The following is a 22,692-nucleotide window of genomic DNA, read 5'->3' as shown; positions in this document are numbered from 1 at the left end:
GAGTTTCAGTTTCCTGATCCATAAAATGGATATAAAGTAATAGTCCCCCCCCCCCCCCCCCCCCCCCATAAGCACAATGCTTGTAGCAGAGTAGGCACTCAATAAATGATGGCTATTAGCCTGCTCCTTGACCCTGGCTGGCTGTCTGGCGTGGTGAGGTAGCCCCGGGGAGGGGAGGGCACAGGTCGGCCTGGGGGCTTCCATGGGGTGGGGAGTCTGAGGTGTCAGGGGTGCTGACCAGGCCTGGCCTTCACAGAAGTAGCAATAGGTGGAGGTCAGCCCAGGGGGGCTCTCCTTCGCTGTTTGCTGATGGGATGTCGAGCAAGTCCCTCCCCGCCCCTTGGCCCCAGTGGCCTCTCCTGCAGAATGGGGAGATGCTGTGGTCCTGCCTGGAGCCTCACTCACTGCACAAGGAGCTCTCTGCTGGGAGGCAGCGCATGTGGGGTTGGCCCCGGTGATGAGGATTATTTTGGGCTGGTTACTTTTGAAAACTGCAGACAGGAAAGAGGGTCTGAAAAGTGGAATTTACTTGTCCTTTGTTAAGAGACATTTCCATTTGTAAGAGAGGTCTCCATCTGTAGGGGTGTCTCCCTCTCTGCACCAGCAAGAGGGGAGGATGACCTTATTTCTAGAAACTCTTAATGGGGAAGGCAAGGACATCCAGACTTAATCCGATCTGATTCTTATCTAAAGTTATAGGACCATCCAATAACCAGACCCCACCTGCTCTGATAACATTTTAATGACTTTTTTACATAATCTTTCCTTTGCCTTGTAAAGAGATAACTCACATACCTATGCCTTAAATTTAGCCCTACCCTCAACCCATGCCTGCAGCTCTTACTGCCCATGGGTCCTGTCCCCATGCTATTCCATACTATTCTCTGAATAAAACAGCACTACTGCCAGAAAAAAATAAAAATAAATAAATAAATGATGGCTGTTATAATTGATCATCTTTGTCCTTTGTTGATCTAATTTCATCCATTTGATCATTTTGGTCTTTCAACTCTACTTTAAATAAAAATGTGTGATTTTTGATCATATGTACCACTCTTTCCAAATCATTTCCTGATGTTACTACTCATTTATCTTAATATTATTGGGGCATTTGAAGTTTTGGAGAGAAGATGTTATACAAAGTCAAAGCAAAGATGAAATTAAAGTGGTTAGGGTATATTTTTCAAATTAGCCTTGTATATACATGAGTATTCTAAGGTCTAAAGTTTATATTCACATATATCTTATTGATGATTATGTCCTAGTCTAAGGTTGAGTTATAAACTAGAAGTAACTAAAGAAAGGTTTCTAAAAAAGAAACCAAAAACGTTAGATCTTGAACTGATTAAATACTAAACACCGTTGGAAATTCCTTAATACTTTGTCCCAATAATCTTGCCTTTTTACAAACTGTGTATCCGTATGTGCTGTCTTATCTGAGTGACGGCACTCCTTCCTTCTACTCCACCCACTCGTGCTCAGACGCTAATGGCTTAGTTTGATAACTGTACAGTTCATTCTAAGTCCATAACATAAAATTTATCATTAAGTTCCCAAACTTGCCTTTCAGTATAGACTGTGATCATAGCTTATAACTTATTACATAAAAAGTTATTTTAATGCTACAGTACTAAAAAACCAAACTAAAGATTCTTCATATAACTTGCAAAAGAATACTTAAAACTGATTGGGATGACCCAATAATTAAAAATAATAAGTGATACTTTTGGGTTACATTTATTTTCAAGTGTTTATTCAAAAAAATAAAATAAAACATTTCTACTTTCCTATTTTTCTCTTATACCTTTTGAGAAGACTAGAACAATTATTCATATATTAGCATTAATATTAAGCATCCCATACATCTTATGGGTTGTACTTTGCATTTCAATACAATCTTGTCTGCTAACAATATAGCAAATTATTTTTATTATAAATTCTGGGTGGGGCTAAAATAAATAATATAGAAATAATTTAACAAATCTTTATGGAATATCTACTATGTTCCAGGTTTGGGGAGCACAAAAATAAATAAATGGTCCCTGCCATTAAGAAGGTTGCAGTCTAAAGGGGGAAACAGACAGATAAAAGAGACAATTAAAAGTAGCGTGATCGCTTTGAGAGTGGTAATGCACAAAGAACTACAGGAACCTTAAGAGGACCACTTAATCCAGAACAAGAGAAGTTAGGGACGGCTTCCAGGTCAAGATGATGAGTTTTAAAAAAGAGTTTACCAAGAAAAGAATTAATGGTGGGTGAGAGGAAGAACGCTCCCATAGAGGGAACTGCCAAATAGTCCTAGAGACCGCACTGGCCCCTTCCGACTCTAAGAAGATAGCGGGAGACAACCAGTCACCACCTTCGAGATCCAACAAAGGGAGTTTGTATAGAGTGGAGCATCTTTCGGATATTTGCCTATTTGTTAAATACTGGTTTCCTGGATTCTTATCTTTTGCACTATAGAGCACACTTTCAGAAGAAAACCCCATACCAACTAAAATTCTTTGTAGGCACTTTTTCCAATGGTGCTGACCACAGATTCAGAAGGAACAATTTGGTATAGTGAGTACTAGATCATCTACTTTTAAGAAAAAGAGAACAAAACCTAAAGGTTCCCTGAAAACTATAAACTTTAACAAAGTCAGGTATATAGGGTTCTCTAAAATAATATTTTTCTTTCTTTTAAATGTGGAGAAAACAGAAAGGAGCTGCAAGTCCTTTGTCTCGGTTATCTACGAGTAGTACACTAGATGGTGCTGTAAGGCTGTCAGAAAGAAAGCAAGTTTTACCAAGAAAAAGAGTGTGGCAGTTCTGATGGCAGTTAAGTGTTCTGGAAACTTTCCATATATTTTCAGTCCCTGAGAGCAATTCCAGGTCTGTAGGCAAGTAACAGGACCTTAATCTCACAAGTTTTACCCCTCTAGTCAGATTAGTTTTAAACTAAACCACAAGTTTTTAAATACATTTTAAAATAGTTTCAATGTGTGACAATTCAACCTGATTCCACTGAAATGGAAATTTTTGTCATTGAAATAAAAATTTATTATACATTTAAAAATATTGCCATTAATTTCATTTAGGTAGTCTTCCTGTGAGCCTCGTTATGTCTACTACTTAATGAATCTCTAAGTCAGCGTCTTCAAATGGTTTCCTGAATTTTTAAATTATCATTAAGCAGAAAATGCCAAACTCTCTTATCTTTATTAAAGTACTGCAATATACTAATACAAACACATGAAATAATACATTTTGAAATCACTTTATCAGTATAGTATTTCTCATATAAATAACATTTCATGATTTTTCCACATTACAATAAAACCAGAAAAATATTTTTTACTAAAGTGCAAAATAAAAACAAAGCTTTACTTTTACATATTTTCCACTTAGTTTGCTTTTAAATTTTAAATATTAAAAAGGAGAACAAAAAAATGAATGGATAAAGATAGACTTTTTGCAACTTGAGTCTTTAGTTTTAAACTCTCGAAGTTATGAGATCTGTTTGTGATTTTTCTGCTTATCTTTCCAATTCTGCTTCCAGAATTTCCCCCCACGTATCTGCATCCATCGGGTACATGATTTTTTCTGGTAGGCTAACAGGAGAACATATGTTGCTGTATCTGCCGCTTAACCATTCATGTTTCACTTTACTCTTCTGGTAATTCCTCAGTAGTATTACCTGAAAGAGGTAAACCATCATCGTTAAAGAAGGTAGTAGGTGGTTGGTTAGTGAGTTTTCTTTGAAATTAGAGAAGCTGATTGACAGGTCCAAAAAGAAGACCAAGTATTTACATTAATACACACACATACTAATAAATGTGTCTGTGTGTGTATGCATGTGTGTGTATATATATATATATATATATACAGAGATAGAGTGAACCACAGTTTGCTGAGGGTTTTGGATAAGGAGGGATGAAAAGAAGTAGCCACTTTCCTTCTGGTTAACAGAGAAAAATGCGTGAATTCAGGATGTAAAAACTGCAAAAGGATGGATGGGGGACAGTGTGGTTTGCAGGAAAAGAATAATAATTCAACTTGAATGCCAAAAGTCAACACACACTGGATGTCACTCCGTATATGGAATCCTACATCCTCCAAGCAGAAGGTAGAGTTGGCTCAAACCCACTGCCATATTGTCAAGAACACCGTAGACGACAAAGATTAAACGTACCCTCCAGGAATAACCCCTTTTCTGATCATCATCTATTTCTCTTTGGCACACAGCCCGTACAGTCAAGCAATGAGGTTTCCATAAGGAGTCGCTGTTCCTTATTGCGTAATTCCAGCTCCTGCATGCCACTGACGCTCTGCACAAACTCCGAATGTCCAGCTGACTGAAAATTTTAAAAGTAACTTCTGGAGGCAGCAGTTCAACAAAGTTATTTTGACTTTCTTTTTTTTCCTTGTCAGCATCCACAGAGTTCAATTCTATGTCAGAAACTCCTGAATTACTGTTCCTCTTGGAGTTTTTCTGCATAGCTTGATGTTTGTGTAAATTATATTCTCATATGTAACCTAAAAGGCAAAGTTTAAACTTAGTCTCTTCAGATCAGACTATAGATCCTACTCTGAGCCAGATACTTTCTGGGTATGATTTAAAGAACTTTAACTTTCTTGAGTTTCTCAATCTGCAAAATGAGGCCAGTGACGCTCTTCTTCCGTGTGTTCTTGCAAGGATTAACAGGGATGACGTGAAAAACATCCAGCCTCACACTGGCATTGCACGTGGGAAGCACTCAACACATGTTATTTCCCTTCTTCTTTTAAAATATTTTTAGTAAATGGGTTTGTTTCTAAACATTTATTTTTCTGCTCCCAAAGAACATTATCTAGAAAAGAGAAATGAGGAAAAAAAAGAGAAGTGATTCTTCACAGGCTATATTTTATTGAATTTAGTAGTAGAAATGACTATTGTGAGAATACATTCGATTCCAAACATTTATTAAAATACTTTTGAAAATGTGTATGATTCAATTCTATTGAACTCTTGAATATTTGTCTCTGGGAACCGATGCCTTGTCATTAAGTTCTTCATCCACAATTTGTGACTTAAGCAGAAACCTGATGGCCTTTTAGTAGCATATGTAAGAATTGTTTATCCACTCGTATCTAATAGGTAAGTGCTCTCATTTGACACAAATACTATCTGAAATTGACAAGAGGTTGAGGTCCGGGTTATAGTGATACAAAGTCTCAAATATTCAATTCATTTATAAGATTAGTGTTTTAAAAATGGCCTCTTGAGGGGCCAGCCCAGTGGCACAGAGGTTAAGTTTGCACATCCGGTGGGCGGGGGTTCGTGGTTCCGATCTCAGGTGCTGACCTATGTATAGCTTGTCAAGCCATGCTGTGGTAGGCGTCCCACACATAGAAAGAGGAAGATGGGCACGGATGTTAGCTCAGGGTCCATCTTCCTCAGCAAAAAGAGGAGGATTGGCTGCGGATGTTAGCTCGGGGATAATCTTCCTAAAAAAAAAAAGGGCCTCTTGAAGTTATCCTACATGCCAAGTTAATTATGAACTAAAGATAATAGTTACTGAGGCCATCAAGGAACAGTGACTTACAACTATAAACAATGTTTATAATTCAGGTAGGCATAGCATGTGACCAAAGATTTAAAGTCCAGTTTCAGCTAATTTACCTAAGGTGCATGGTATAGGTTTCTGCAATCAGTTGAAAGCGTGGAGCTATTTTTGCACATAAAGACAACTCATATTTACTTAAAATCAGTTTATTCCATTTTGCACTTGCTTTTCTAATAGGGGGTTCCGGTGCAGGAGCTGGGGTTTAAGACACAGCTAAATACTTCTGTTAGCTAATGACAATTCCCCTTTCTAGATGTGCTACTCACCTATATGTTTCTGGACTTGCCAAGACCACAGCTGCTCCCATTCATCTGTTTTTTACGATCCAAATTAGCTAAGGTGGTTAGAATTTTACTGTCCTAGTTCGACAGAGGACTTCCTCTTGAGGGTTTGGGGAAGTAAGAAAGTAAAAACGAGTTCATGAATCAAGAGCAAGTTTTGCCACGCCCCCCCCCCCCCCCCCCCCATTAATACAAACCAAAGCCAAACTACCATATTCTTGAAAAGAATCTCATCTTAGGAGAAAGTTACTGTGCATTTAAATGTTTGTTACCTCTCCCAGGATCTTACTGGGGAATAAAATGCGTTCTCCCGGTACAGTTACTCCACCGGAGGCAGATCAACGCTTTTGAGTATAATAGTCGGGGGTGCCTTGGGTGAAGTTCCTAAAATCCTATTAGGCACCTTTCTTCTAAGTCCAGTTTTGCCTGGAGCCTGAAAACCCTCTCTCTTCTGCCCTTTCTTCTTTATGAACATTTTGCTGAATTACCTCTCTAATTAGGTAGGAGCTCATCCCCCTTTCAGGTGTCACACAGAGGGAGAGGTCTGGAGGCAGCGCAGACGGAGGGGCGCTGCCCGGTTCTCTGGGAGCCCCTACCCGGTCCGGACCCCGCAGGGCTCTGAGCCACCCTCCTTGCGTGCCTCGCGCAGGCTGCACCTGCCGCAGTCCAAAAAACACCGGACACTGACAAGTGAACAACGATAACAACCGGCAGCACCGACTGTCACCGCAGCGCGGGGCCGCTGAGCGAAGGCTGCGCTGGCGCCAGGACCGCGGCCCCGAGCGTGCCCATCTGACGTCTGCGGGAAGGGAAAATCCTCCTACCTCCTGGGCCGCAGCGACTTCTCCTCTCGCGATTTAAATCCTGCAGAATTCGAATTTTTCCCCATGGTCCCTTACGTCCCGCCCACTCTAGCCCGGCCTTGCTGAGTCGGATTTCGCACAGGCGCAGAGAGGAGCGCGCACTGCCTTTTGGGATTGGTAGTTTTACCAGGGCGTCTCAGCTCGGCAAGGGACGAGAAGGAAGGCGCCAGAGACTACAAGGTCCGGCGTCCTCCAGGACGGGAGGGCGGTGAGAAGGAGTGGGGGAGTTAAACCGGGGCTTTTAAACAATAATTTTGAGCTGGCGTGAGGGGGGAATCCCAGGGTGCGTCACTGGTCGGAGTGAGGAGGCGGGGCTTGGACTTGGTTTTGGGTCTCCTGCTGCGCGGGGACTGGACGCAGTTGAGCGGAGTCTTTGCTTCCCCTTCCCCTGTGTTTTTCCGGGCGCCGGCGTAGGTCCCGCGCCTGTCCATGGAAGGCGGAAACGGCCGCGGGGTCCACCTCCTTGCCAAGGGGTCTGATCCTCGCCGCCATGTCTGGGGGCTTCGAGCTGCAGCCGCAGGACGGCGGCCCCCGGGTGGCCCTGGCGCCCGGGGAGACGGTGATCGGCCGCGGGCCGCTGCTGGGAGTAAGTGTGGCATGGGGCTGGGCCGGACCCGAGAGCCGAACGAGGTCCTTGCAGGCTCCCGAGGCCCCACTCCGCGTCCTGGCCCGATTCCCCATCACGGCGGCCCTGCCTGTCTGGAGTTTAGAAGTTTGGGGGCAGCTCGTTTTACAGTCACGTTGAATCAACTCACCAACGTTTCCTTATGTTGCCTTTAAAAAGCACTGACTTATGTTATCATCATCGTACTCTTATCCAGGACTTGGCAAACTGTGGCCATGGGTCCAAATTCAGCCTGTTTTTGTATATGCCCACTTACTAAGAATGGATCTTAAATTTAAAAATATAAACAAACAAAAAACCTGTTAGCTCTTTAGAGAGAATAATTGCTGCAAGGGTTGAGGATATTGCCTCTTGGCCTGACAAGGCACAGTATCTGTATTAGTATCTGGCCCTTTGCAGAAAAGGTTTGCCAACGTCTGATCTTATCTTTTTTTGTTTGTGCAATTTACACCTTTCGCCCTCCTTCCACCCCCTTCCCCTCTGGTAGCCAGCAATCTGCCTTTCACATAAGGGTGAGATCATGGTATTTGGCTTTCTCCGTTTCACTTATTTTGCTTAGCATGATACCCTCAAGGTCCATCCATGTTGCAAATAGCAAGATTTTATCTTTTCTAATTTTTATGGCTAAGTAGTATTTTATTGTGTGTGTGTGTGTGTGTGTGTGTGTGTGTATATCACATCCATTCATCCGCTGTTGGACGCTTGGGTTGTTTCCAAGTCTTGGCTATTGTGAATAAATGTGAACATAGGAGTACACGTATCTTTTCGAATTAGTGTTTTCGTGTTCTTTGGATAAATACCCAGAAGTGGAATAACTGGATCATGTGGTAGTTTTATTTTTACCTTTTTGAAGAACCTCCATACTATTTTCCATAGTGTCTGCACCAGTTTATATTCCCACCAGCAGTGTATGAGTTCCCTTTTCTCCACATCCTCTCCAACACCTGTTGCTTTTTGTCCCATGTGAGACGATCTCTCTTTGTGGTTTTGGTTTGCATTTCCCTAATAATTAGGGATGTTGAACATCTTATCATGTGCCTGTAGGCCACCTATATATCTTCTTTGGAAAAATGTCTGTTCAGATCTTCTGCCCATTTTTTAACCTGGTGTTCTTTTGTGGTTGTATGAGTTCTTTATATATTTTAGATATAACCCCTTATTGGATATATGATTTACAAATATCTTCTCCCAATTGGTAGGTTGTCGTTTTGTTTTGTTGACGGTTTCCTTTGCTGTGCAGAAGCTTTTTAGTCTGATGTAGTCCCATTTCTTTATTTTTTCTTTTATACCCTTGCCTGAGGAGATGTGGTATTCAAAAAAATGCTGCTAAGACCGATGTCAACGAGGGTATTGCCTATCTTTTCTTCTAAGAGTTTTATGGTTTCAGGTCTTACATTCAAGTCCTTAATCTGTTTTGAGTTAATTTTTGTGTATGGTGTAAGATAGTGGTCTACTTTCATTCTTTTGCATCAGGCTGTCCAGTTTTCCCAACAGCATTTATTGAAGAGACTTTCTTTTCCCCATTGTATGCCCTTGGCTCTTTTGTCAGAAATTGGCTGTCCATAAATGTGTGGGTTTATTTCTGGACTTTCAATTCTGTTCCATTGATCTGTGTGTCTGTTTTCCTGCCAGTTCCATGCTGTTTTGATTACTACAGCTTTGTACTAAATTTGAAATCAGGGAGTGTGATGCCTCTGGCTTTGTTCTTTTTTCTCAGGATTGCTTTGGCTATTCAGGGTCTTTTGTTGTTCCATATAAATTTTAGGATTCTTTGTTCTATTTCCATGAAAAGTGGTATTGGCACTTCGATGGGGATTGCATTGACTCTCTCGATTGCTTTAGGAAGTATGAACATTTTAACTGTTAATTCTTTCAATCCAAGAGCATGGAATATCTTTGCATTTCTTTGTGTCTTCTTTGATTTCTTTCAACAGTGTTTTATAGTTTTCATTGTACAGGTCTTTCACCTGCTTGGTTAAATTTATTCCTAGGTATTTTATTCTTTTTGTTGCAGTTGTAAATGGGATGATATTCTTGATTTCTTTCTGCTATTTCATTGTTAGTCTATAGAAACGCAATGGATTTTTATATGTTGATTTTGTACCCTGAAACTTTACTGTATTCATTTATTATTTCTAATAGTTTTTTGGTGGGTTCTTTAGGGTTTTCTATATATAAAATCATGTATCTGCAAATAGTGACAGTTTCACTTCTTCCTTTCCAGTTTGGATCTCTTTTATTTCTTGCCTAATTGCTCTGGCTAAGACTTCCAATACTATGTTGATTAAGAGTGGTGAAAATGAGCATCCTGTCTGGTTACTGTTCTTCGAGGGGTAGCTTTCAGTTTTTCATCATAGAATAAGATGTTAGTTGTGGGTTTGTCATATATGCCTTTACTATGTTGAGGTACATTCCTTCTATCCCCATTTTATTCAGCGTTTTTATGATAAATGGATACTGAGTCTTATCTATTGCTTTTTCTGCATCTATTGAAATGATCATGTGTTTTTTATTCTTCATTTTGTTAATATGATCTGTCACATTGATTGATTTACAGATGTTACACTATCCTTGAATCCCTGGAATAAATCCCACTTGATCGTGGTGTGTGATCGTTTTAATGTGTTGTTGTATTCGATTTGCTAATATTTTGTTGAGGATGATCTTTATCTTTTCTAGAATAATTTCTTTTAAACTTTTGGCCCTTTTTATGGGACTCTGTGGTCCTTACTTTTATTGTAATAGTCTTTTTCAATAATATCAGTAGCTAACCCTTATGTAGTGTGTAGTGTTTCAAGCATTGATTTAAAGACTTTACATATACCAACTTCTTTAATCCTTTCAGAGCCCTATGAGTTAGGTGCTCTTATCATCCTCATTGTTTAGATGAGATAATTGACCCATAGATTGGTTATTTAAAGGGCACACGTAAGTTTTTGGACACACAGTGTCTTAAGTTCTATATTCTCCATCCTCTTTTGGATATTTAGGAGTTAGAAAATTTGCCTGTAACATTCAGGAATTTTGTTGATCTCTCCCTAAATACATATATATTCTTTCGTAACATGCATCATATCTTGTTTAGTGCCCACTTTGTGCAGCACAGTTTGCAGACCCTGGCACTGTGGAGCGTACAAAGATGAGTGAGACGTGAGTCCCTGCCCTCTAGGAGTTTTCTCTTGGACTGTGGAGACAAACCTGTGTAAGTGAACTAATAGCAGGGAGTAAGGAGTGTGGAATATTATCCTGATTAACCTCCAGTGTCTAAATGGAGCCACTGGTGTTAGCCTTAGGACCCTCCTCGAAGCAAGAAAAGGAGTGATAGTTCAAGTTTGTGATGGGGAAGCATGTCCTAAAGGGGTCTGTGTGTATGTGTGTGTATGTACATGTATGGAGTAAGGTTATTGAGAAAGTGGAAGTTCACCTGCTGTTTATTTTTTTGCTGGATAAGTAATTACTTAAATGTTTAAATAGCATTCTGTTACTTTTCTCCATAGTTTATTAACCTATACAAACATTTGAAGGAACTGCCTGGGAGGTTTTCCTTCTCTTTCTCTCTCTTTTCTCTCTGTATCTCTCTCTCTCTCTCTAAGTTAGAAATTTAACAGAGTATGCACTTCATCCAGAAATGACTAATGAGTTTTGATTTGCTTGACAAGTTGTATCACCAACACAGAATCATGTGAATCTGGTTAAAAGATCGATGTATTTTGGGCCTGTGTTTTATAAACGTGGCAACATGTTGCAGACTCTTTCATTATTTTGATCTTTGTGTTACAGGCTTACTAATGTGAGATGACTTATTTGTTTTCTGTTGTTCCTGGTAAGGAGTAGAAAGTTAATCAATTATCTGGTCAGGATTTTGCTTTTCCTTTTCAAATAATCATTCAGTGATAAGATTCTCTTGCCAGGTTTGGCAGATATTAGAAGTGGTTATGAACGATATCCTAAATGCATTGAAGGAAAAATTGGAAGAACAAACAGATCACCTTATGGTTTTTAAGATTCTGGAGCTGAGAGACACGTGTGTTTCTTCTCTGCATTTGTTAAAACTCGACAGGAGAGCTGCTGTTTCAAACGATAGCAATACTAAGGATGGGTTTTAAGCTCCCTTACTTAACTAGCATGTGTTTTGGAGACAGCTTTCACAAACCTTCATGGCCACACAAGTACGAAGGTTTGTAATTCCAGTGCGTAAAACAGTCGTGGTAGTAAAACAGTTTGACAACGAGAATGTCTTTATGCCTCTACAGTGGCAGAAAAACACTTGTCGATAAGAGAGTGCGGTGAAGTTTACTTTTCTGGCGCCTTTTGCTTTAGTGTGCATCATCAGCAAATCCAAGGTCTTTAGTTACTTTACTAGGTTGTAATTCTGTTTTATGATCTTCACCAATAAGTAAAAGGTTCTACAGCAGGATGAGTCTCCAGGGAATTATCCAGGGTGAAAACAGCCAATCCCAAAGGTGACATATTGTATCATTTCATTTATGTAATGACATTGAGGTGACAAAATTATAAAAGTGGAGAACAAATTAGTGGTTTCCAGGTTTAAAAAAGCGAGGAGAGGAGCAGGAGGGAATTGGGTATGGCTGCAAAACAGCAACGTGAGGGATTTTTATGGTGATGGGAATGTTTTGTATCTCGACTGTATCAAAATCAGTATCTGGTTGTGATCCTGTACTGTAGTTTTGTAGGATGTTACTGCTAGGGGAAACTGGGTAAAAGGCACCAGAGGTCTTTCTGTATCATATCTTTCAACTACATGTGAATCTACAACTATCTTAAATAAAAAATTTAATTAAAAAATATTTTATAATATATACAGCATCTCAAGCAAGAGTACCTTTAAACCTAATTATTTACTTTATGGTTTTCCTTTAATTCAAGCTGATTACAGGGGTCAGCCCAGTGGCCGAGTGGTTAAGTTCAAGCACTCTACTTCAGCAGCCCAGAGTTTCGTGGGTTCGGATCCTGGGCGTGGACATGGTGCTGCTTATCAAGCCGTGTTGAGGTGGTGTCCTACATGCCACAACTAGAAGGACCCACAACTGGAATACACAACTATGTACTAGGGGGCTTTGGGGAGAAGAAGAAGGAACAGAAAAAAGAAGATTGGCAACAGATGTTAGCTCCAGTGCCAATCTTAAAAAAAAAAAGCTGATTACACTCGAATGAAAACTGCTGTTTCTGATTTCAGATTTTCCTTATTTTGTTTTGATAGCAGGAATTATATGACACATGTCTTTATGATGTGTTTTCCTCCAAGGAAATAGAACAGCACCAGGTTATCTAGTGAGACTTCCTAAAGGCAGATGTAATTGAATCGACTGCTTTAATGAAAAAGAGAAGCGGCCCGAAGTTGGGGATGGAGATAGTCATGGACTGTAGTAGGACTCTTCAGGGGGCATCAGTTCCCCACTTCTAAGAATGCTGTAAGCTCTCCCCAAAGTTTACACAAAGTAACCACTCCCTAGCCTGGCAACTTTGTACTGTCCTGCTTGTTGCAGAAGTCGACATGCTGTCCTGGAATGCTGGTGCTACCTAGTCCAACAAGATTTGTCCCTAGGGGTGTGCCATATATTCCTAGCTGCTGGGTTTTGCCCCTTCCTCGCTTAATTATTGAGTCTAGTGCAATGCCTGGCACATAGTAGGCCTTCAACACACAATCTATTCCTTTTCCGGCTCTCAGCCTCTTACTCTTCCAACTCTCAAAAAGAGGCTACTTGTAACTTAGGTGTAAAAAGGATATCTTAGAGTTTTGAAGTGAATTTAAACATAGTAAAGAAGCAATGCTTCCAACTGCTGAAGCTTAAGGATCAACGTTCATGAAGGATTGTGTTAAGATTTTTCCAATTTTCTTGACCAGTAATTTAGTAAATTCAGAAAATAGTTGATAAATGTATACTATGATCTGATGGGAAGGATGAAAGAGAAACAAGTCCTTGCTCTCAAGAAACTTGCAGTTTTGTAGGTGTGAGAGGCGTAGAAGCAAGTAAACAAACGGTGGTTACAACCTCAAATGGAGACTGGAGCCAGGCAGGCACCTTGATTGAGTGAAGTGGGAGGGAGTAAGAAAAACAACACAGGGACAATGATGAATGACAGCAGTGTTATAAGTGACAACTGCCTTAGTATTGGGGAGGCCGCTAGGAGAGGGATCTGTGATATAGTCCCTGCTACTCACCCCCATTCCCACCTGGTAACAGTGTCATATCATTTTTTTCAAGAGCAGTAAGAAATCTGGGTTTTTAGATATAACCTCTGATTTTTAAAAGGTTGCATTTAGGGGCTGGCCCCGTGGCCGAGTGGTTTAAGTTCGTGTGCTATGCTTCGGCGGCCCGGGGTTTCACCACTTTGGATCCTGGGTGCGGACATGGCACCGCCCATCAGGCCAGGCTGAGGTGGCGTCCCACATAGCACAACCAGAGGCACTCACAACTAGAATATACAACTGTGTACTGGGAGGGGCTTTGGGGAGAAGAAGAAGAAGAAAAAAAGAAAAAGAAAAAGGTCACATTTAATTAAAAGTTTTGTTTCAATACCATGAGCCAAACAGAAGGATGTTACATGATGCAGAGAGGTATAGGAAGGAACCCACAATTAAGATGACGGGTCAGAGAGGGCTTCAGGAACTCAGTGACTTATTGAACTGATTTTGAAGTGTTAGGACAGAATATTGGTAGGTGGTGAGTAGGAGGTTGGGAGGGAAGGGCCCATCAGGCTAAATGAATGTATGATTTAAGTCTCCAAGATTCAAAAGTATATGGCATATTGGATAATTAGATAAGTGCCACCTATCTTGTGGGATAATCACATTACATCAATGATCCTGTTTAACTTTTACAGACATTGCTTTTATGGTATGTATTAGTTTTGTTTTTTTTTAAGAAGATTAGCCCTGAGCTAACATCTGCTGCCAATCCTCCTCTTTTGCTGAGGAAGACTGGCCGTGAGCTAACATCCGTGCCCATCTTCCTCCACTTTATATGTGGGATGCCCACCACAGCATGGCTTGCTGAGCAGTACCATGTCTGCACCCAGCATCCAAACTGGCGAACTCCGAGCTGTTGAAGCAGAACGTGCACACTTAACCACTGCACCACTGGACTGGCCCCCATATTGGTTTTTTTTTTTTTATAGGCTTTATTTTATTGAGCAGTTTTAGGTTCACAGCAGAATTGAGCAGAAAGTACAGAGAGTTCCTGTATACCCTCTGCCCCCGTACACATACAACCTCCCCCACTATCACTATCCCGTACCACAGTGGTATATTTAATGAACCTATATTGACATGTCATTGTCACCCAAGCTCCATGGTTTACACTGGGGTTTACTCTTGGTGTGTGTTCTACAGGTTTTGACAAACATATAGTGACATGTGTCCACCATTGTAGTATCACACAGAATGTGTCCACTGCCCTAAAAATCCTCTGTGCTGTATGTTCATCCTTCCTTCCCCTCCCAACCCCTGGCAACTATTGAACTTTTTACTGTCTCCACAGTTTTACCTTTTCCAGAATATCATGTAGTTGAAATCATAGTGTTTGTATATGTAGACTTTTCAGATTGGCTTCTTTCACTTAGTAATATGTGTTTAAAGTTCCTCCATATCTTTTCATGGCTTTTTAGTGATGAGTAATATTCCATTGTCTGGATGTTCCATGCTTTATCCGTTTACCTACTGAAGGATATCCTGGTCACTTTCGAGTTTGGGCGATTATGAATAAAGCTGCTATAAACATCCATGTGCCCATTTTTGTGTGGATGTAAGGTTTCAGCTCATTTGGGTAAATACCAAGGAGTGCCAGTGCTGGACTGTATGGTAGGAGTGTGGTCAGTTTAGTAAGAAACTACCGACTGTCTTCCAAGGTGACCATACTTTTTGTATTCCCACCATCAGTGAATGAGAGTTTCTGTTGTTCCACATCCTCACTGGCTTTTTGAGTTGTCAGTGTTTTGTATTTTGGTCATTCTAATAGGTGTGTAGTGAATTACTTTTCATATATATATTGATTTCTAAATCACCATATTATTGTCTCCCATATACTACTCAACCTGAATATGCCATCCTCTCACCTATCTCCATACCTCTATCTGAGCTCCTTTTTCTGGTAATTTGATTTTGTATGAAATATCTCAGTATCCGTATTTTTAAAATCTCTGAAGATGATTCTTTTGCAGAACCAGAGTTGAAACCCACTTTTAGACACACTAAGTAGAACTCTTGACACACATCAGGTCTTTAAGAAATGTCTGCTGAACCGAACTAAGAAAGTAAGTATTTGGAAACTAATTTACCAAAGTCCCACTTGGGGATTTAAACTCGGTTTTGTCTTCCTAAGCTCTGCTGATGTTTTCACTCACTATGTTACTTCTCTTACACTAATGCTGAGGGTGACTTTCTCATATTTGTACAGCGTTCATAATGCAAGCAGTATTGCAAGCCAAACAGGTTGGGTGAGGTGAAATTTTATTGGCATCGTCAGCACAATTCTGTCATATTGGCTAACAATTCAGCAACCTTGAACTAGGAGCTCAGAAGCTATTGGATTTGACTTTTTAAAATCTAAATGATCCATGTTTCATCAGTATTGTGGATTAGATAGGTGTTTGTGAGGTAGCCTAATAACCTAATTACTATTTACAGCGTTATTCTTATGGGAAAGTATATTCACAAGTTTCAAAGACCACTTCACATCCAGTATATTAATAACCTTTTAAAGAGAGCTTATTCATAAATTGGAGTCTGACTAGAGAGCCTCTGGCCAAAATAAAATTCATTTCCTCAAACTTGTCCTTTCTTAATATCAGAAATTGGACTTTGGTACATTGCAGGTGCAATAATGTTAAATATTATGTATCAACTAACTTTCGCTCTGTTGAGGACTAGGATCGACATCATCTAGTATTCTTTGTGGTGTCTCAAGTGTTGATGACTGAGCTCTGGATTGTGTGCTGGGCCTCATACAACTGGGAAGCACTTTAGATAAGAACATTTTATGGTTTGTCGACTGGTTTACAGTAACTAGTCTATTCAATTCGGGTCTTAGTTTTAGATTTTATTTACTTGCCACATACACACACAGTTTAAAGAGAGAATTTTATGCAAATTATGCCTAAAATAGATGCCATGTTTCCTTAGGTTTATGTATTTTCTCATAATACAGGCTCAAATCCCATACCAGATGATTTTCTATTTTTCTCTACCATGAAAGTTTGAACTTAGCTACTTTTTAGTTTTCTGTTCTTCATAGAGAATACCAGATAATCTTGTGTGAAAGCACTGTAAATTATATTGTACAAGAAAATTTTTATTACCTTAGCCCTTGGAGTGTTATGTAGTTTATACTAAAAAAAATAAACAAACCTCTTCTTCTCTGTTTTTACACTCATAGGAAGCAGGCTAAATGGGAACATTTAATTCATGAGATATATTATACCTGTCTATGATATTCAGAAATTTCTCTAGGAAAACATTTCAAGAAAAATTAACGGGTGTTGGTTTTTCAGTAAATATTGTATATAGGCAAAAATGAATGAAAGGTACTATTCTGTTCTATCTATTTCAAGATCCGGTAGCTTTTCTGCTTTTACTTTATTCAGGTGTGTTTTTTATTTTTAGAATTTTGGAAATAGTAAGCAAATAAGTCAGAGACCTTGATTCAAAACATCTAAGCATTTCTACCGGAAGCATAAGAAAATCTTCATTTTGTTTGATTTCAGTAAATGCCCCAAATATTTGACGAACAAATCACAAATAGTTATGTTTTCATGTCTTCATCTTTTCTTCTAGCACAAAACTTCATGTCTTAAATATGGAGAAGGGACTTGTACGTACATGAAACATTCGATTCAAAACCAGAAAATCAAAGACAAGGGATCCACATTGTATCAACACAAAAGTGTTATGAAAGCAAGAGAACCTTGTCCCCATTTAAGAAACAATATGAAAAATTCAAGTAAAAAGGACTTTTTCTATGGTATCTGAAGAAAAATTGCTATCATTTTAGCTGTTGCTGACGGAGAAGAGGAGTGTTTTCAGCGTTGTCCTTCAGCATGCATGCTACTACTCAGGGTTTCTTTTCTAAGCTCCTGCTGTGTGCTCTGCAGTGCTTTTAATATTAAAAAGTGTTCTTGTACTTAAATGTTCAATTTAGTTAGCTTTTCTGTTTTCTACTGGTCCTCCTCTGGCTGAACATAAATGAATTTGTTATTAGATGTCTAGTATCAATATAACAGTTGTTAATGTGTATTAACTATAACTGCTTTGGCTGCAAGTAACAGAAACGTGACAAATAGCTTAATTAAATTGATTTTTCTTCTGTAACTTCTGTGACTTGAGGGGCAGTCAGTCCAGGGCTGGTGCAGCTACGCAAGGCACAGGCTTTTCTGTGCTCATCCTTGGTCGGCCTTTGCAAGTAGTTTTCATGCCTCTGGTCATAAGATGGCTGCTGTACCTTGAGGTGTCACATTTAAGTAGGAAGAAAGCAGAAAGGCAGAGGGCGAAAGGTGCATGCCAGTTGAGCCTATCCCTTGTTATCAGGAAGACAATAATCTTTCCAGAAGCTCCACCTTGTTTTGTTTTTGATTTTTGTTTGTTTTTTTTTTGAGGAAGGTTAGCTCTGAGCTAACATCTGCTGCCAATCCTTCTCTTTTTTGCTGAGGAAGACTGGCCCTGAGCTAACATCCGTGCCCATCTTCCTCTGCTTTATATGTGGGATGCCTGCCACAGCGTGGCTTGATAAGCAGTGCATAAGTCTGCACCCAGGACCGAACCAGTGAACCCCAGGCTGCCGAAGCAGAACGTGGGAACTGTGGGAACTTAACAGCTGTGCTACCAGGCCGGCCCCTCCACCCTGTTTTAAAATGTAGATTTTGTTGTTTGGTTCAGGTGTGGTGAGGCCAACAGATGAGGAGATACTCAGCGTTGAAAAGATAATTTAATACAGTTCCCAAGAGAAAAAAGAGCACACCGTGCCCTGCAGGGCCACATGAGGTCGGGTGAAGGCAGAGAGCTTAGGCAAACTGCAGGAAAACCTTTGTTGTGGTTTTCTCAGGAATGAATGAGCAAGGCCGGGCAAGCAGGTTTAGGATGGTCTCGTGTGAATAATTCTGTGGGGCTCTGGGCTGTAGATGCTGCTGCTAGTAGTCAGATGCCTAGCGCTGGGGTGATTGGGGCGGTGTGAGAGCCAGGTGAAGCCATGATTGTTGGCAGGGCTTTGGATTGGTTCGTTTGCAAATGGAAGGTGCACTTGCCGGTAAGATGGGTACTGTCTGAGAATCCTATGACTCTGAATAGGGTAGTCCTTCTAGTCAGCAAGGCCCCACATATCAAAGCCTCAGATATAGACACTAGAAAATTGGTTAATACACATTCCCTCTTATATCCTTTGCTGGAACTATGTCACTTGGCCATCCATAGCTACAAGGAATTCTGGGCGTTTGGATATTTTTAACTGAGTATATGGTTACCCTAAATAAAGTTGGATTAATATTAGTATGAAGGAATAAATGAATAGATATTGATTAAGCAACTAGAAGCATCTGGTACACAGTGTCAGTGTGAAGAATTAGCATCTAAAACGTATAGGTGTATTTTAAATCATGAGTTGCTAATTCAAATGCCTGCAGAGGCCAGGAGTGCAATAAAGAGTGAAGTGGGCTCTGTGGAAGATGATAGGAGTGCTGGGGACTGTGGTGAGGTGGAGGCACATATAATCTTCAAAGTAAAAATTTAGAGAAAGCAGTGGGTGAGTGATTTATGGTTTATTGGCTGCCAGTTTGTTGTGCCTAGTCTAAATCAAAGAAATTTTTTTTTAATTACATATAACTAATACAAAGAGCCTTGTTAATTTTACGGCAAAGTCTATATATAGAATTACACTTCTTTTGTCATGTTATTTAGCAATCATGTACACAACATTTTTTAGATAAGTTGATGATAACCCTTATAAGTAGCATTTTTGAAATTTTAACTATTTTTCCCTCATCTTTTCATTTTGAAAGATTTCAGACCTGTAGAAAAGTTGAACAGTACAATGAACACCTATATATCCTTAACTTAGGTTAATTAATGGTTAACATTTTGGCACATTTATTCTCTCTCTCTCTCTCATACTTACCTACACACACACACACACAAATACGTATATATATATATACACACACACAATTTGTTTTTGTCTTTCTCCTGAACCCATTTGAAAGTACATTGCATGCATTATGGCACTTCATCCCTAAATATGTCAACATGTTTCACCTAAGATCAAGGGCATTTCTATGTAAGTAAAATATGTGTGTGTGTATATATATTATATATATAACATATATATAATATATATATACTATCACATGAGCAATTTGTATTTGTATAATAAATTTTAATATTCCGTGTTCAGTTTTACCCAACTTCTCCAATAATGTCCTTTTCAGCATTTTTTAAAAAACTTAGGATCCTGTCAAATATCTTCTTTAATCTAGAGCTGTTGTTTCGTGGCATTAATGCTGTTAGGTCTCCAGGCCACTTGTTTCATAGAATGCCCACAGTTTTGATTTGTCTGATTGTTTCCACATAATTAGATTCAGGTTAAACATTTTGAGCAAGAATAGTCCATAGGTGATGTGGACTCAGCAGCATATCAGGAGGCCCAGCCATCAGTTTGTCCTGTTGGTGATGATGTTAAGTGTGGTCGCTTGGGGAAGATGGTGTCTGTCAGACTTCTCCAGTGAAGACACTTCCCTTTGTGAATAATCCGTGGAGTGGTGCTTTGAGATGTCACAAATATTCTACTTCCCATCAAGCTCTCGCTTGAAAGCTGGCATCCATTGATCCTTTACTGAGCCAGGTATTACATTGGTATTACAGAATAGTGATTTCCTGGTTTGATCGTTTCTTAGACCTTAGCTGGCATTCTTTTATAAAGAAAGGCTTTTCCTCCCAGCTCTAGCCCCAGCCCCTTTCTTGAGTTCAGTGTGAACTCATGGATTATTTTTGTATTCAGTGTGCTATATTCCATTATTATCATTATTCATATTGATGTCCAGATTGTTCCCCATGTTGCTGGCCCTCTGAACTGCTGGATGTGAGAGGCATTGTCAGCACTTCCTTCTCATGGTGTGACTTCTTTTCTAGGAGTGATATTGCCTGTGCCCCACCACCCCAGGTTCTCACTCCCTCTCTTCTCTGGTCCTCCCACTTGCTACCTGACTTTCTCTCTCAACGTAGGTCCTGACTCTTGATCTTCTGCATTTGGTGTTTCTTTCCCCTCTTACATGTACATTAGAGTTTGTGGCAATCTGTCTCCTAGTAGTGCCGATATGGGATATAGGTGGTTTTATTTGCTCTATTTGTTGATCTCTAATTTTTTGGAGAATGCGTGGTGCGATTAAAATTTAGGTGGCTATAATTATTCGACAGGAAACTGGAATTCCTCGATTTTAACTTTTTGGATGGCTCTCTAAGATGCGAAATGTCTGACTTTCATGTGAAGTTTTTATTTAAACCTGGTGACTCTTGATAATCAATGAGTAAACTCGGGTAAGCCTTTAGTACCCTTTTTGAACTATGCTATGCCATTTGTCCCTGCTCTCAATAGCCTCTAGCCAGTGTACTCTTTGAGTCCTTGGGTTTCTTTGCTTTTCTGTAGGCTTTCTCTTCCACTTGCAGACCGACATCAGTCTTTTTTTCCCCCGTCGTCATGGCACCGCCTACTCAACCCTATCCACTTTATTGTCTGCTGTGAATAGAGAATTGGGAATTCAGATAACATGTCTTGTTAGACTTGGGTAAGACATTAGAATAAACAGGAACTAATGAAAACCTGAAGGCCTCTTTCTCAGAAAGTCTACTTGCTTCTTAAATAGCTATTCTGCCTATTTCCAGTTCTTTAGTATGTTCTAGTTTAGACAGTTAAGCTCATGGTAAATAATTTACAAAATGATATTTTACATGATGATAGTGAGAGAGTTAGTACAGTGTTAAGAGCAAAAGGTGTCTCTAGAATCAGATTCCTTGGGTTCCAATCCTGGTCCCGTGGCTTATTGGCTGTGTAACTTTAAGTAAGTAGTTGCTTAACTTCTCTGCATTTCCATTTCTCACCTATAAAATAAAGACAATAGTGTCTTCTCCACAGGTTGTGAAGACTAAAAAAGATTATACATGATATATGTAGAAGGGTCCTTGGTCTTGGTAAATAATTGGTATTATAGTTAATGTATTAGTGAGAATGTATGGATATTGACTCTGCACAAGGAGCAGTGATTGCTGTTAAATAAAGCAGGTCATCAGAGTTTTAGGATAATCTAATTGTGACCTACCTCCCAACCACCCCCTACTTGCCCCACCCCATCCTGGAATTAAAATAAACTTTAATGATAATTTGTTAAACCTTTAAGCTTCCCATTGAGAAAACATAAATTCTTATTTTGTAGTGTCGGGGAAGTGGGAGAATTCCCCCCCACAGCCTTTCCTCAAGGTTCTTATGGCTGGTCAAATAATCAAAGAGGCAGGTTAGCAAGAGAAAATCAAACAAAATTTAATAGCATGTATACATGGGAGAAACTCAGGGTAAACTGAGTAACTCGGCCATCTGGCTGAGTCCACCCGTTTAAGTACCCTCAGCTATGGACAAGGAGCACATAGTGATCTGGGGCTTCAAGGGGGAGAAAGACAATCGTCATAGAGATGGAATGCAGAAGTTTGATAAGCAGGACTTTGATAAGAGTGGACTTAGCAAGGATCCCCCAAAGTGTCCTAGATAGTTATCTACGGTGATGGCCTGCCCTGGAGACAACCTTTATTTTAAATTTCTTTAGGCAGCTTGGGGGAAGGTCAGATGCTCTTTCTGGGTCTTTTGAGGCTTCATTGTCTTCAGCTCGAAATAGTCCGCATACCAGAGTGCCACACCTTGGAGCGGCCTGCTCTCAGCCCCATCAGTAGCTTACTTGTTTAGAGATATAACTTAAAAGGGACAATTATAGCTAAATGCCTGAAAGATGTTAATTTCAAAGACTCTTTAAAAAAACAGTTTTTTGGGTATTCTATCAAAATGCAGTTTGCAATGAAATTACGCTGTTGTGGAATTGTGTGTCCACTAGAGGTCACACTATGCTTTTATATTATTTAAAATATCTTTTTCTTGCTAGTGTCAGTGAAATCTACTTCAAAAAAAGACTAAGATAGGAAAAGTCCATTATTGCTTCCTGCAAAAATATGGTTTGAAAAGAAACAAACCCAAGCTGGACTATTCCGGGAACCATCAGTATGTCATAGCTTTATATCTGATAGTTTGTTACTCTATTGGTTAGAAAATTGATTTGTATTATTTAAGTTAGCA

At 39.7% G+C, this 22,692-nt stretch overlaps 2 protein-coding genes across 6 annotated transcripts in view; one reads left to right on the top strand and one right to left on the bottom strand.

The window, feature by feature from the left end:
- Positions 1–1,885: 1,885 nt before the first annotated feature.
- Positions 1,886–6,787, bottom strand: FBXO48 (F-box protein 48). Of its 4 annotated transcripts, XM_046662020.1 has the most exons (5): positions 6,694–6,779; positions 6,358–6,525; positions 5,855–5,969; positions 4,175–4,832; positions 1,886–3,679 (listed from the first exon to the last, which is right to left on the bottom strand). In XM_046662020.1, the coding sequence occupies exons 4-5, from the start codon at positions 4,478–4,480 to the stop codon at positions 3,518–3,520; spliced, it is 468 nt and encodes a 155-aa protein (XP_046517976.1). In that variant the 5' UTR covers positions 4,481–4,832; positions 5,855–5,969; positions 6,358–6,525; positions 6,694–6,779; the 3' UTR covers positions 1,886–3,517. The 4 variants fall into 4 exon arrangements, with proteins under 4 accessions (XP_046517976.1, XP_046517974.1, XP_046517977.1 ...); XM_046662018.1 differs by lacking the exon at positions 6,358–6,525 and having other exon boundaries at positions 6,694–6,787; XM_046662021.1 differs by lacking the exon at positions 6,358–6,525 and having other exon boundaries at positions 4,175–4,518; positions 6,694–6,787.
- A 294-nt stretch (positions 6,788–7,081) lies between these two features.
- APLF (aprataxin and PNKP like factor) overlaps positions 7,082–22,692 on the top strand; it is a 91,137-nt gene continuing 75,526 nt past the window's right edge. The window contains exon 1 of one of the 2 annotated variants that reach the window (XM_046659995.1): positions 7,082–7,318. In XM_046659995.1, coding sequence (XP_046515951.1) covers positions 7,223–7,318 — 96 coding nt within the window. In that variant the 5' untranslated portion in view covers positions 7,082–7,222. Of the gene's footprint in view, positions 7,319–18,545; positions 18,616–22,692 lie in introns of those variants that run through there. The other variant, XM_046659996.1, reaches the window with a different exon arrangement.

This window comes from Equus quagga, chromosome 5, assembly GCF_021613505.1.
Source record: "Equus quagga isolate Etosha38 chromosome 5, UCLA_HA_Equagga_1.0, whole genome shotgun sequence".
Classification (NCBI taxonomy): domain Eukaryota; kingdom Metazoa; phylum Chordata; class Mammalia; order Perissodactyla; family Equidae; genus Equus; species Equus quagga.
Note: the sequence above shows the minus strand (reverse complement) of the source record. Positions and strands in the feature narration are given on the sequence as shown.

What these genes read in the sequence shown, in the direction of transcription:
- FBXO48 (XM_046662018.1), bottom strand. Translation starts at nt 4,480, where the DNA reads ATGCAGAAAAACTCCAAGAGGAACAGTAATTCAGGAGTTTCTGACATA. An exon ending in AAAGGGGTTATTCCTGGAGG is followed by an intron (nt 3,680 to 4,174) that starts GTACGTTTAATC and finishes TACCTCTTTCAG; the next exon opens with GTAATACTACTGAGGAATTA.